This window comes from Ischnura elegans, chromosome 8, assembly GCF_921293095.1.
Source record: "Ischnura elegans chromosome 8, ioIscEleg1.1, whole genome shotgun sequence".
Taxonomy (NCBI): Eukaryota; Metazoa; Arthropoda; class Insecta; order Odonata; family Coenagrionidae; genus Ischnura; species Ischnura elegans.
In genome coordinates this window covers 42724359-42738859 of record NC_060253.1, presented here as the reverse complement: position 1 = coordinate 42738859, position 14501 = coordinate 42724359, and the positions used below count along the sequence as shown (strand labels likewise).

General features: G+C 34.0%; 1 protein-coding gene across 1 annotated transcript in view; it reads right to left on the bottom strand.

Annotated features, from left to right (window-relative positions):
- The window catches only part of LOC124163505 (regulating synaptic membrane exocytosis protein 1), a 444545-nt gene that overhangs the window by 39927 nt on the left and 390117 nt on the right, over nucleotides 1–14501 (bottom strand). Inside the window, exons 15-21 of the mRNA XM_046540458.1 lie at nucleotides 12649–12827; nucleotides 11721–11819; nucleotides 11022–11149; nucleotides 10540–10652; nucleotides 9474–9547; nucleotides 5587–5642; nucleotides 5131–5333 (exon numbers count right to left, since the gene is read on the bottom strand). Coding sequence (XP_046396414.1) covers nucleotides 5131–5333; nucleotides 5587–5642; nucleotides 9474–9547; nucleotides 10540–10652; nucleotides 11022–11149; nucleotides 11721–11819; nucleotides 12649–12827 — 852 coding nt within the window. The remainder of the gene's footprint in view (nucleotides 1–5130; nucleotides 5334–5586; nucleotides 5643–9473; nucleotides 9548–10539; nucleotides 10653–11021; nucleotides 11150–11720; nucleotides 11820–12648; nucleotides 12828–14501) is intronic.

Below are 14501 nucleotides of genomic sequence, written 5' to 3'. Positions count from 1 at the left end.
TTTGCCGAAGGTTTGAGGGCCCTTCTGGAGGGTGCGGGGGCCATTTTACCCGTTTTGGGCACCTCAACGGGGGTTGTTACCCATAACCCCCCTCCCGTAGCTACTCTACTGAGTTTATACATGGAAAATTATAATCATCATAAAAATTATAATAATCTGTTCAAATATCTATTGAGTTACTCAAAAAGACACACCACTGAAACTCTAAGGACAAACAGAAGAAATAATCCTCCTCACGTCCTTAGAACGACTAAAGTGGCGAATCAGTATAATTCTGATGGTGTATGATGTGCAAATGTTCCAGGGCTGTGTTTGAACCCTTTTTTCAAAGAATTTCACAATTATTAGTTAATATTTTCAGCATTAACGCAAAAGAAAATGGGTAAAAGATAAATAACTTTCATATGTTTGCATCCAAATCTAAGTTACTAGTAAATTTAAAAATTTAGATGTGAAAATTAAAATTCGAAAACTTTTATTTACCCAAAATTTGATGCATGGATAGTGGATGACATCTGAAAAATTATTTATCTTATTTTATAATTTAATTCCGCCATCATTTCAGAAATTATTTCAAGCTTCTTAGTTGCTATGTAAAAATATGTTGTCCGTCGTTTCTAATGTTTGTGTAACGGGTTGCATAAATATCCGGAGCATTTATCACATGGGTGCGGATGGCATCACTGTGATGCCATTAACAAATTGTTTAATAAATTGTCAAATTAGTATAAAAATCCCTTTTTTATTGAAATTGTTTTCATATTTTCGAAAAATAAAGTGAATGCAGTGAAAAAAAAATTCTCCGCCAATGTGAAACAACTCTGAGAAAATGTTACGCAATGAAAGGGTTAACCCTATACAGAACCCATGCCCTGAAAGACCTCTATGGTATCTCGCCTTGTCTGGCCAGCCAGGTGAACTTTACAGGGCTTCAATGTCCTTTTTGATGTACACTGATGATAGACATCTACATTTGGTTCATGGGAAATCATTAGGTTTGCTGTATAAGATATAGGCGTCTACATTTGGATTGAATTAGGTATAATGCTAACTTTGTACTCTCAGTAGGGATGTAAATCTTATGTAGCTTTTTATAGAAGTTTGCGCAAGTGTTTTAAGCATGTTGATATAATATTTATAATAAATATTTCCATCAGAAAATTTGTTATAAATAACATTTTGTAACTGATAGTTAGAAGAAATTTTCTAATAAGAAAAATTCTTATAAGAAATTTTCTTATAAGAAATATGTCCAATTTCTGATAAGAAATTTTCTTATAGAAAAATTCTTACAAGAAATTTTCTTATAAGAAATATGCCCAATTTCTGATAAGAAATTTTCTTATAGAAAAATTCTTATAAGAAATTTTCTAATAAGAAATATGTCCAATTTCTGATAAGAAATTTTCTTATAGACAAATTCTTACAAGAAATTTTCTTATAAGAAATATGCCCAATTTCTGATAAGAAATTTTCTTATAGAAAAATTCTGATAAGAAATTTTCTTATAAGAAAAATTCTTATAAGAAATTTTCTTATAAGAAATATGTCCAATTTCTGATAAGAAATTTTCTTATAAGAAATTTCCAATAGGGAAGAGCACACGAAAAATTGTACACTTATAAAATCTGTCTGTTTCGAGTCTATAGATTACTTAACCGATGGAAGTTTGATATGGGCCATGAATAAGCACGATGTATACTACGATTGCATACATTGCAGGATACGGTTGCCATGGAAACCTTGTTTGGTTGTTAGGTTGCTAGGTATTGCTTTTATATGTTAATCATTCACCATGTTTTTGTGTGACCTGTTTAATGAAATAAGTCGTGTGCTTCTAACAAAAATAAGGCATTTACCTCATTTGGTAAGTCTTACAAAACTGGCATTCCTAAAATCATGTTACCTTAAACAGACAGTTTCGTGGAATTTAAAACTTTTCATCATTAATTCAGATAAACTTGTATATTTTTCAGATTGTGACATATCTAATATAAGTGGAAGTTTTAATGAAAACAGTGTTTCAATGGACAAAGTGAGTGATTTAGTCGTCTCTGGAGAGAATGAATTTGTATGAGTAAACCTAAATAACATCTGCACAATTATTATTTTATGGAAAATACATCAACTATTATTCTCAATCAGTGTTTCTGGGATTCCTATTAATTTCCCTAAATCTTGCACTAATTGTTAGCCATATTCTACCTATCCTTTTCTCCAAATGGCATCAAATTCCATTTTACTTTATTTATTTCTTTCATTATCTATCCAAATCTGCATGTAGAGGTCATTCTCTCTGGTATCTTAAATAAACATTTCTCCTATGAATTTGATTTTTCAATTTTTCCTTTTCCTTCCCAAATAATTTCTTGAAGTATCCCAAGTCGAACTTGAATTTTATTTCATTTGCTTCTTCAATTTTCCAGGTTAAATCATTCCATATTGCAATTCCTTTATATTTCATTGCGTAGTGATTGCCAAAGCCATATTCTATTATCAGTCGATCATTCAGGATATCGTTGGTTTCATTGCTTTTAGTTTGTTTTAAAATGTGGGGGGCGTTAACCCTATGCAGAACCCATGACCTAAGGACCTCTATGGTATCTCGCATTGTCTGGCCAGTCAGGTGAACTTTACAGAACTTGAATGTCCTTGCTTGATGCACACTAAAGATAGACATTACATTTGGTACATGGGAAATCATTAGGTTTGCTGTGTACCAGATATAGGCACCTACATTTGGAAGAAATTAGGTATAATGCTAACTTTGTACTCTCAGGAGGGATGTAAATCTCATGTAGCTTTTTATAGAAGTTTGCACAAGTGTTTTAAGCATGGTGATATGATATTTATAATAAATATTTCCATGAGAAAATTCCTAATAAATAACATTTTGTAATTGATACTTTTGATAAGAAATTTTCTTATAAGAAAAATTCATATAAGAAATTTTCTTATAAGAAAAATGCCCAATTTCTGATAAGAAATTTTCTTATAGAAAAATTCTTATAAGAAATTTTCTTATAAGAAGAATTCTTATAACAAATTTTTTATAAGAAGAATTCTTATAAGAAATTTTCTTATAAGAAAAATGCCCAATTTCTGATAAGAAATTTTCTTATAAGAAATTTCCAATAGGGTGTTTCCACAAAATATTTCTTTGCACTGAATGCATACATTGGAGGATTTATTCATCTACATCTATGTCTACATACTACCCTGCAAGCTGCCTAAAAGGCATGTGACACCAGGGAGTGTTAGGGCACCAGCCATTTGCACATGAAAAGTAATTTGGAAAATGGAATGGAAAATCCTGCAATTCGGTGATATTTGGCGCCTTTTTCTTTTTTGTGCCAAGGCCAACACCCATCAAAATGACGGGCTAAGCATTTACATTTATGTATTTTATTTGTATCGATAATTTATGTGTTATTCAGAAAATCACTGCACTATATTACCTCAGGCCATTTTAATGTTTTAGTAAGAACATTAATGCATGTAACATTCCTTATTAGATTTTGATGCAAACAAGTAGGGATGGATGGATAGAGTATTTTTTTTGGATTCTTGATTTCAGGTGCCGGATCTTTGGATATTTTCGGATCCAAATGCTTAATTTATTGTTTAAAAGGAATGCTATTTTGATTGTAATGCACATTTTAATATTTTCAAATTTTCCTGACGCATGCTTCCCCCCATTTTGTCACTTTCTCATTGCTTACCGACTTGTGTTTCAGTCACAGATGCTTCAGTAGCGGTGAGGTGAATTTTGCACTTCCTCGCGATAATTTCACGCCACAGTGCATATGTAGTACATACTTACTGAGTTCTCTCTATCCAAATAAAATGTTTCCACACTATGAAAGACATTTTTATAAGAGTAGATTTAATTAAATTAAATTGGAACTGTGCAATTGGCAGCACAATTAAGAGCGCTATGGATGTCAACTGCAGCGAACTTAAACAGAACGAGTTGACCGCCAAGTGAGGGGTTGGGCAGCAGAAGGGTGTAAAGGAGAAGTGGTGGGGAAGGAATGTGCTCCCTCCCCTCTGTCTTTCAAGCAATGAAACTATGAATGAGGTAGCCAGGGGTACAACACATTGCAACTTTGTGGCATTGTTGGCATCAACTACATGATGTACGCAGTTTGCATTTCCAGTCTATCTCGTCTTGTGTGAGTGTACTCTTCCAACTCTTGTTTCTTTGAGAAATTGTGCTGTTTGGACTATTTTTAATGTTGGTATAGCCTTGTTGTAACTAGAAAGCTTTGTGTCAGTCAATTAAAGCTTAAAAAGCATGAATACTGTCAGAAAATGTCGTGTTTGGTCGCATTCTTTTTTGAATCCCGTGCATGTCATCCAATTGCCAAAAGCTATCGATAGACACATTTGGGTTCCCCAGGTGACTCACATACCCTTTGCCTCCAGAAATGGGGTGACTTTGAAGCAGATAGACTAAAAAATGTCATTCGGTAAGATGGGGGAAGGACGGGTAACGTTTCCATTGTTCCCCTGTAACTTGATATTTTCCTTCAAAGCTAATGATTTATGGTCTGTTTGATCTCAGAGAGGGATAAGAAGACATCAGAGGCATGGGCCGAGGGATGGGGCTAGTGGTTTTATGAAATCTGCAACGCAGTTATTTTCGATGTGGTTATTATCCCACGGTGCTGACCCTCCCCCTATGCTTGTTCAATCTCTTGGGAAGATTAGCACTATTTGCCTGTCAAATTTTTCCTTAAAATTTTCCATGGTTGAAATCCTATTACATAGGGAGCTGCAAGAGCTTTTAAACAAAATGGTTCATTAGTAGGACAAGCATCGTGGTGTATTGGTGCTTGCAAAGAGAGAATCGGAACTCTTTTCCACTCTATTGAGTCATTGCATTCACTGAAGCTTTAATTTAAAATTTCGGATCCAGATTTGATGTCTTCCACGACTCTGGATCCGATGAATCCTGTGAAGGGCGATCATTTTTATCTGCGGATATTTTGATCCGATGTATCTGATCCGACCATCCCAACAAATAAGCCACCTATCTGCCATACCGAGGGGTGTGTGGTAGGTCAGAGCAGGGTAAGCAGAGGAAATGAATGATTGAGCATTGACCATTTTTGAAATGGAACAAACCTTTCTGGTAACAGGCGAAGGCGGGCATATGCATTGGGCAAAGATTGTCCGGAAGAGGGTGCTCCTGGTGGAGTATCCCTGCTTGGTCGTGCAGCGAGGTCGTCTGCCGCAAGTACTGCAACTACTAACTCTCTTCTCTCGTCTTGGTACCATACTTGCATTTGCAAACGACCACTCACAATCCTTTCCCGCATCAACTGTTCCTGAAAGTGAGACTGCTTCAGTGCCATACCACAACATGGTACATATAATATGAATTTTTATGTTTAAAAAATAAAATATGTATGTACCTGCTCTTATTCACACATAATTCTAAATATTGCTAACTCAGATTAAGAGGAAAAAGGGAAAAACGAACATGTAAGAATGAAAACAACAAAGTCAATGATTTGGAATGATTCTATCCAATTATGAAGGCATATCAATTCTAATGATTCAAAACTACGTCATACTTACTGGAGTCTTTGGAAGTTTCCGACGGGTTGGTGAGGCAGGAGACTTGTCGTCCAGTTCTATAATATAAACACCATTAGTTAATGCAACAGTAGAAAGATCTGTATTACCCCAACAGCACACATTTGGATATACATATGTATTTATATTGTATATTCTTGGGTCATATACATATGTATTTTTGTTATGTATTAAATCTGTAATACATATGTATTATTGAATGTATTTCTTTTGTATTCATGCATATGTAAAAGTGGTACGTGATACACGATAAATACATTTGTATTTTTGAAATTTGAATACTTATGTAAACGTGGTAAAAAATACAAATGTAAATATCGTGTAACACATGCTACTTTTACATATGTATGAATACAGAGGAAATACATATGTAAATGTGGTCAAAAATACACAAAATATACATTATGTATATTTCCTGTAATTTTTGAGAGGTGGATTTTCGTGGCGTCTTGTGAAATGTTCATAAACATTTTTTCCAGAAATAATATGTTCACTGCAAACGCCAGATTTCCTCATTTCAATGATCATTCATCCATTCGAATTTATACCCAGTAATAAGCTTAAAAATAAATCATATACTGATCGATGAGAGCAAGGGTAGTATGGCGACCATATTTATGTTAATTTGTAAATGCACGTGAAATACAGACGTATTACATATGTAAAATTCAGTTTCCATCCGCAAAATATACACATGGAAAATGGTTCACAATACATGAAAAATACAAAAAATAGTTCTTGCACAGAGCAAAAGTAAAAGCGAAGTTTAATTTTTTAAACAATATTTTAAATTAACTGTTTAAACAAAAAAATTAAATTCTCAATTCTGCGCCTCCACTGTCGCAATAAGCTAGGGGAGTGATAATCTCGTTTACAGTTAAGCTCGGCATTTCGTTCGAGACTACGAGAACGTGCTGTAGGAGGGACTCCGGCTACTGATGTATAGTTAATTTTATATTTGTTTGTATTATTATACGTATTGGAAGAATTGACATAGTGTGTTAATCCTCGATAACCGGTGCGTGTGGATGGTGTGCTCAACCCGAAGCTATGTTTTGCTGGAAATGTGCTTCAATCCCGCACGTTATTGCGATTCGTGCAAGCCAGCTCCAACAGTTTCCTGTCACTGGATAATTAAGGTAAGGTATGATTTATCTTTAATTATATTGTATGCCTACATAGACTACATTAATTGTGTTATTTGAGTATATTTGGATACAACTATTGGCGCAATGTGTTGACCACATTGCGCCAATAGAGGTTATTATTTTGTTTATGTTTGGCTATTGTTTTCCTTTTTTGTTGAGTTATGTATCGAGGAGACTGGTCTCCATTGAAGTTATATGGTAAAACATAGTAATGTCAATCTTGTGAAGGAATACGTATTGGAAGAGAATGAATAAATTAATAGATTATGCGTCATATAGTAATTCCGTGCTTCGCAGCTGAAGTTACATTTTTTCTTCTCTTAATTAAGAGCAGAAAAATGTTTTAAAGGAATGTTTTCGTTCACGTGTAAGTTGCTTTATCGCTGTTTATTGCCACAACCTACTGTATTGTAGTTCTTGCATTCCTAGTTATCCTATGCTTTAGTCATGACATCTTTGACCGTAGACTTATCAGCGTAGCCTTGTCACTAATAGATTCCTCGAGGTTCCGAGCCGTTTTGCCCTCTTCTTCCAATTATTTAACGAACAAGAAGTATTGGTCGTGTAATATCGGTTCCCTTAAAGCTAAGTGTAATATTTCTTTCATCTTGAAATGCAGTCAATCAAGGTGCATTTCGTCATTATTATTAACACAAGATAAATACGTAATTTTCATGCGAAAGTTTGTCATTATATGTAAGAAAGAGGTGCGTATGGGCCAAATTAATTAATTATAATTTTATTTTCATGCTCTTTCGCGCATACCCAGGAGGCGACGATGTAAATAGCTTGGCCTGGACAAGAGGAGAATGGATTACGGAAAAAGCGACGAAGCAAAGCCAGAAGACCATGTGGAATTGTTAACACCGAGGTAAGGTTTGAGGGAAAAAATTTTTTTATCCATAATGGAGAGGTTTCTTAAAGTTAAGCCTGAAATTATTGGTTGTATGAAATTTATTTGTTTGAAAATTTGATATCACAAGTTTATATTTTTTCTGTGTGAATCATCCGCTACTAAATCATGGTACTAATATATTAGTATCATGTACTAAATAAGCATACCAATGGATACACTTTTTCCTAGTTAATTTATATTTAAAAGTAGTCATATGATCTTTTCTCATATTTCTCATTCTTCTTAAGAGAAAGGCTATTAATTTTTTAAAATGAAAGCATATCCCCAAAATATATGATTTCTCGAAGGACAAGGCCAAATTTGCGCTAGCTGGGACCTCGGCATAATTGGTAAATGAAAAAAATTTAAAACTTATGTCTGGAATCTAGCAGAGAAACCAAACTTTCATATGCATTCAGAATACAGAATTAGTACTAAAATTACAGAATTCACAGAATACTGACTGCCAATATGAATTGAAAAAAAATAAAATTGAAAGGCCTTGAGCTCCTATTCAGATCTTACAAAAAGATATATTTTTCATGACTTTTAAACTTGACTTCTTCTTTTCTCCTTTCAGGAAGTGGCTAATGGTGCAGAGTTGGTTTCCTGAATTCAGGTTTCTTCTTATGCAGTGGGTTACAACGCTTGTTCCGTGCTAATATTTTTTTCTACTTTCCAACTCAAACCATTGTTTGTACTTGATTTATCTTTGTCACATTTTTTAAAACTAAGTGTCACCTACTGTTTGCTGGCCCTTAATGCTTGTTAGCAATATTCATGGCCACACTTGTTTATTGTGTGTATTATTTTATTTTTCTCTTTGAATAAATGTTTTATTATCTGTATGTTCTGGTTTCCTTATATTTATTCATCCGTTTGATCCATATTGATATTAAGTGGATGTGGGTCAGAAAATCAATATGTATAATTTGTGTACGAGGGCCTGCAGATACATATGTATATTACATGTAGGGATATTCAGATTTCCAATTTATAATACGCATGTATACATACATCCTGAGGGACTTTTGAGCCACTTTTACGTGAAATATACAGACGTAATATGATTGTATTCCATCGTATACATATGTATAATTCATGTATGTGTATTCAGATTTCCAATTTGTAATACGCACGTATACATACATCCATAGGGACTTTTGAACCACTTTTACGTGAAATATACCGATGTAATACGATCGTATTCCATCTTATACATATGTATTTGGTCACGTACTTTTTGTGTATTACTGATGTAATACAGATGTAATACAAATGCCGTGTTATCTGGGTACTTTCATTGCCTGCAGAAAATATCAGTAATAAATTTACCACCAATGATAATCAATTCCTGATCAGTTATACAAAATTCGATGGTTTAAGTTCAATGGATACCTTTAGTATTGCCCTTTCTTTTCTTGAATAAAAAAATTTCACATTATTATATTTATGTCAACGGAGTTATGGCTATATACTTTTGAAGATGCATGAATTTTACAAAAGAAATTGTGCATGTGGGATTAACTCTTTAAAGTTGAACTGTTGGAAAGTCTGTGGTTTTTGAAATACATGATAAACCCTTTTAGTAATGGTGTCCATTAAAATGTTCACGACCTTGGGTAATTTATAATGGGTAAATTTGTTCCTTATACAGGATATTGTCCATTTCCTCATGAACGACAATCGCCAAAAATATTGCCATATTTGTTCACGAGAGCATCATTAACATTAGAAAACAAAAAAAATGATTTCAAAAACCAAAAAATGCATCACTGATGAGCCAAGATTACCATATATATAGGATGAAGGGATAATGAGCATACCCATTTGAAGAGCATCTATCAGCCGACGTGGAGTAAAAGTGGCACCAGCAGGCTCGTCCAAGGAGTCCCCAAGCCTATCATAGTGATAAAGATTGCAATTATGATAAAAAGCTTTCTGATTTACATGCCATGACTACTTGATTGACACAAAATATACCTATAGCATTTTCTAAGTATAAAACTGGATTTCACATAAATAATGTGGTTAATTTCACTGCAATTCCTTGCTTTTTTCATTTTTTTGCCAAATAATCTTCAATTTTGTTTTTTTTTGTAAAAATTACATTAGAAATTTTTTGTCTACATTCAATTTGTTTGTTTTATCAAATTAAAATTAAAATGTAATTAGAGGTACAAAGATCGAAATGATTAGACATTTTTGTAATGCAGTCATTGAAAACTATTTAACACGTGCATATTCTATGTGTGAAAAGAAAGGCAGCCACAAATAGTTCCATCATCCAATAGGTGGTGTAAAAATTATGTAAGGCATACACATTCACGTTTGCACAGCCATGCTAGCCATGTTCATGGTAGCCAATCACGTATACGATATTATCAAAATTGTATCCCCTGAATGCATTGATCACTGCATTACTATTGAGTCTGTGCTATCCAGACTGAACTGCCAGATGCCACTGCAGACGTATTTATCCCTGGTTATACAGACATTTCTACAGTTTGCAGTCAGAGGAAATGAAGCAGGTATGTTCTATTACTTTATAGAATTGGTACAGAAATGGTACATACGTGACATCATGAGCTGGCTGGTTAGGTGCAGCTATTTCCAAATTTCTTTGCCAATGAGTGGTGTAATATTTATCGACATTAGCCAGGGAGCACATTAATTGCACCACCTAGTGTATCATGTGAACTTATTGTTTAGAATCTAGATGTTTTCCATTGTACCAGTTTGTCAAGAATAAAAGCCTTAACATCCAGGGTCAGCCATTATTTTTTTATTATCCCAAAGTAAGGCATCAATGAAAATAATATAAACTTGATGATTCATTCATTTTGAAGAGAAATTGTCAATTTAGTCAATAAACAGGTCAAATCAACTTACGAGGCTTCTGTCCTTTCTACTAGTATATCTATTGTGTCTCCAGATTCTTCTACAATGGCACTTACTTCCTCGAAGCTGCGATCGGTAAGGCATATACCGCACCATTCTAAAACCTGTGGAAGATAAAAAAATTAAGTAAAAGATATCTATTTTCAGGTGACAAATAATACAAAAAGTACTGTGGCCAGTAATCAAAATTGCGAAGACATATTTTTGATGCTAAGCAGGCAAAAAGATTCTTGTTATAAATGATTGAATGTAACAGAATCTAGTTTAGATAATGTGATGGCTCAATGGTATTGCACGTCGAAGAAAAAATCCTTTTTGAAACTTAATGAGGAAAAATGGCAACATTTTTGGCTGCAGTACCTCCAACCTCATGCCCAAGCACTGATAGATCCTCATGTGCACAGGGACATTGGCTAGCCTTTAGCTGTATTAGGAAACAATGATCTAGACGAATAGATAAAGATGATTCTTACTTTGTCTCCACGACAGAGTCCAGCTCTGTCTGCAGGTCCACCAGGGACAGTCCATACTATGGAGGCATATAGTCGTCCATCTGCAGCTCCTCTCCCTCCTACCACCCGCATGCCAAAGCCCCCCCTCGCTGTCACAGGGAAAGATGATAAGAAATGCATGTAAGAGAGTGGAAGTAATACTTGTAAACTTAGCCCCCTGAACATTATTAGACTTCTGGGAGTTATAAATGCATAGATTTAATAGTACATATTGATTAACAGGTTTGCATATTTCCAATTGTTTGGCTGTTGAGTACCTTAAGTGAATGACAACATGGGGTATCAAAGTTCATTTCGATATTTTAGCAAATTTATTGCTTCACTGACAAACACACTGACTGAACTGAACATTCAAGGAAATAGGGAAAATAGTCAATGGCGTTGCCAGGAATTTCATTCAGGGGGGTCGATAACCGGGGAGGAAAATTAAAAAAAAACAGGATACTAAATAGAGGATTTTAAACTAATTTTAACACTTTTCATAATCGAAAAACTTTATTTATCAAAGAAATCTTTTGTAAGTTCATAATTTTTCTATATTTTTTTTTCTTTTATGAAGGAAAGAAATTGTGCTTTTATATTTTGGGAGGAGGGGGGGGGGGGCGGACCCCCCTTCCCTCCCCCTTAGCTACACCACTGATGAGAGTGTTAGTTACTCACTCCGAGGACATCTTTCTGTCGTCTCCCTTCGAAGTTTTGCTTGATGGCGCTGTCCTGCTGCTAAAGTTGATGGGATTGGAGGAGGGGTTGGGGAACGAGCTGGTAAAAAGAAAAAAAAGTCAATACTCTCGCATGATATCAAGAATATGTTGGTAATTGAATATTATGTCCTGGAAATTATTTCCACAAAATCCATAGCACATGATGATGGGCTACTAATATTGTCTTTCATATTCACAAAATATATGTTTATTCTTGGGAGTCACTCAAAATACTAATCAGGTGAACAAATTATATTCTCAGTGGTTTAAAATTCATTGTTTTTAAAGAAAGAGCCATGATTTTCTGAGAATTTTTATACAGATAATTACTAAAAAGTGAAAACACATTTTACATAATCCACTTTTTGATAATTTGCAACGCAAAATAACACAATAAGCACAGTGAATGGCAAAAAGCTAATGAAGTTACATATATGTACTTCAAACAAATGTTATCAACTTGTATAAAATGGTTTTTGTGTCTCTGCAATAGATTCTCACAAGGAAATCAAAGGTGTTGTTTGCCATCCTTTAAGTTAGAAATAACTGCAATGACATAGAATGCTAAAATATTTTAGAGGAAAAATAAAATTTGGCTATTCATGCCAGTAAAAGCTTAAGAGGTGAATTTTAAATTGTCAAAGATTACATAGTTATAAGCAGGAATAAAATACCCAGACAGCACAGAATCATCCGTTAGATACGGAGGATTCTGTGCCGTCTGGGTAAGAACTCCTATTTTTTTAAAAAGTCCGTTGGTGGTGAAAATAAATCTGTGAGTCATGGATATGTTGAAACTGAAGACCAATGATGTAGCATCTTTAATGGACTTCTCATTGATTTCTTTGAGACTAGACTAACTAGCTTCTTAATTCAGTAGTACTCACGGCGAGCATCTACATCGTCTATCACTATCTTGATTGCTTCTGCATCTCCTACAGATGTCTGCCTTCGAACACTTGATGGAATTGCATCTGCTTGTGGCACTCCATGAGATCTTTGAGCAGCAACAGATGAAGCAGTAGCTGCAGGAGTGGCGGGTAAGGCCCGTATTGCAGAGTCGGAACTGTAAATGACATGAAAGAAGTTCATTCAACACCAACTCAATCGAGTGAGGTGTAACAGATAAAAATTATATGACAGCAAAGGAAGTGGATAGTAATATTCATAATGCCTGCTCTTTTGTAGCAAATTTCTTATAGTTTTAAAAAATAATTCCTTTTTATAATTTATGACACCAATATCATAATTTGAAACTTAGATGGTGAGTTATTCAATTGCTGATGCACCTTGTGTTGTTATTACTTTGTAGACTTTGTCCTCCCATTATAATTTTGCTATTTTTAATTCCTCTAAAAAATAAAATCAAATTAGAAAAAATAATAATAAGAGAAGAGCTTTGTTCATGCCAAGAGTTCTATGCTTAATTTTGAGTGGAATAATCAATCTAAAATGAAGAACACATGATTGGCAACAGTTGCTGGCCAATTGATAAAGTTGGTATTTATGTAACTACTTGAAAGATATAGGTAAGTGCCAACCAAAAGCAGCATCAAATGAAAAATAATAAAAAATGAATAAACATTGAATGTTGAGCCAGTAAAATAAATGCTTTCATTGGACTACCACATAAAATATTACTTATTTTTCAATTTAACTCAGGAATAATGACTCATTGGAAAGGTTTTTTCTTCAAGCATTAAGGATCTAGAATACTGTTAAACATGGAAATTTCTGTCCTGAAAGATATCAGGGTAGGGTTTTTTGTCTTGGGGTGGAAGAGGAGATAGCTGCCATCACCCACCATTTATTCAAAACTTTAACAACTACATTAGAGTACATATTTTGAAATAAATTTAGAAAACAATTAAATAACTGAATTTATCAACTCTATCAAGAAGATAAAACCTCTGAATTTTCAAAGGCGAGTCATGGATATGTTGAACCTGAAGACTAACTGTCCTAAAAAAATCATAGAAAAATGTCTATGTATAATTTTCATTCCACTAGAGCTGGGCTGTTATGATGCTGTGGACATATATGCATAAAACAACAAGAAATATTGTTGGATGGGATAGTAAAACTCTTGGAGATAAAGAAATTTACAGGCATAATATGATTTTTCAACCCATTTTTTCCACTTCTTCAACTAAGAAAGAATTTATTTTTGATTACCATCCTTGATATGAAATAATTTCACTAACAATTGAAAAAAATACAACAAGAGTTATGTTAAAGTTTATAAAAAGCAATGGCTAGTGAATATCTAAAATCTGATTTTACAATATGAACAATATTCTGTATATGCTGAACATTTACTGGAAACTGAAATGGGATCTGCAAAAGCAATTGCTAAACAGCAATGCCAATATGGTTGTGCATTATAAGATGAGGAAGTTGTAACATTCATGAGGAAAAGAGTTAGAAGGGCCTGAGTGAGTAAGCCAGAAGAGATGGTTAAAAGTTCTTGTACGTTTTTCCCACAGTAACCAGTAATTTTTTCACGAAAATTTCTAGCAGCTAAAGGATTAAATATACAAAATATAAAGTTAATATGGTAATTAACGTATAGTCCGGGTATTTCATGACTTCAAATTATTTTGAATCTGTAGAAGATATCCTGAAAGACTTTCACGATGGGCTGTGTTTCTTAAGGTTTTTGTTTAATACATAGAATTATGATGGAACTTTTTAGAATACAAATTATCCAGTTAGCAAATGCCCAAAGACCACCAATGCC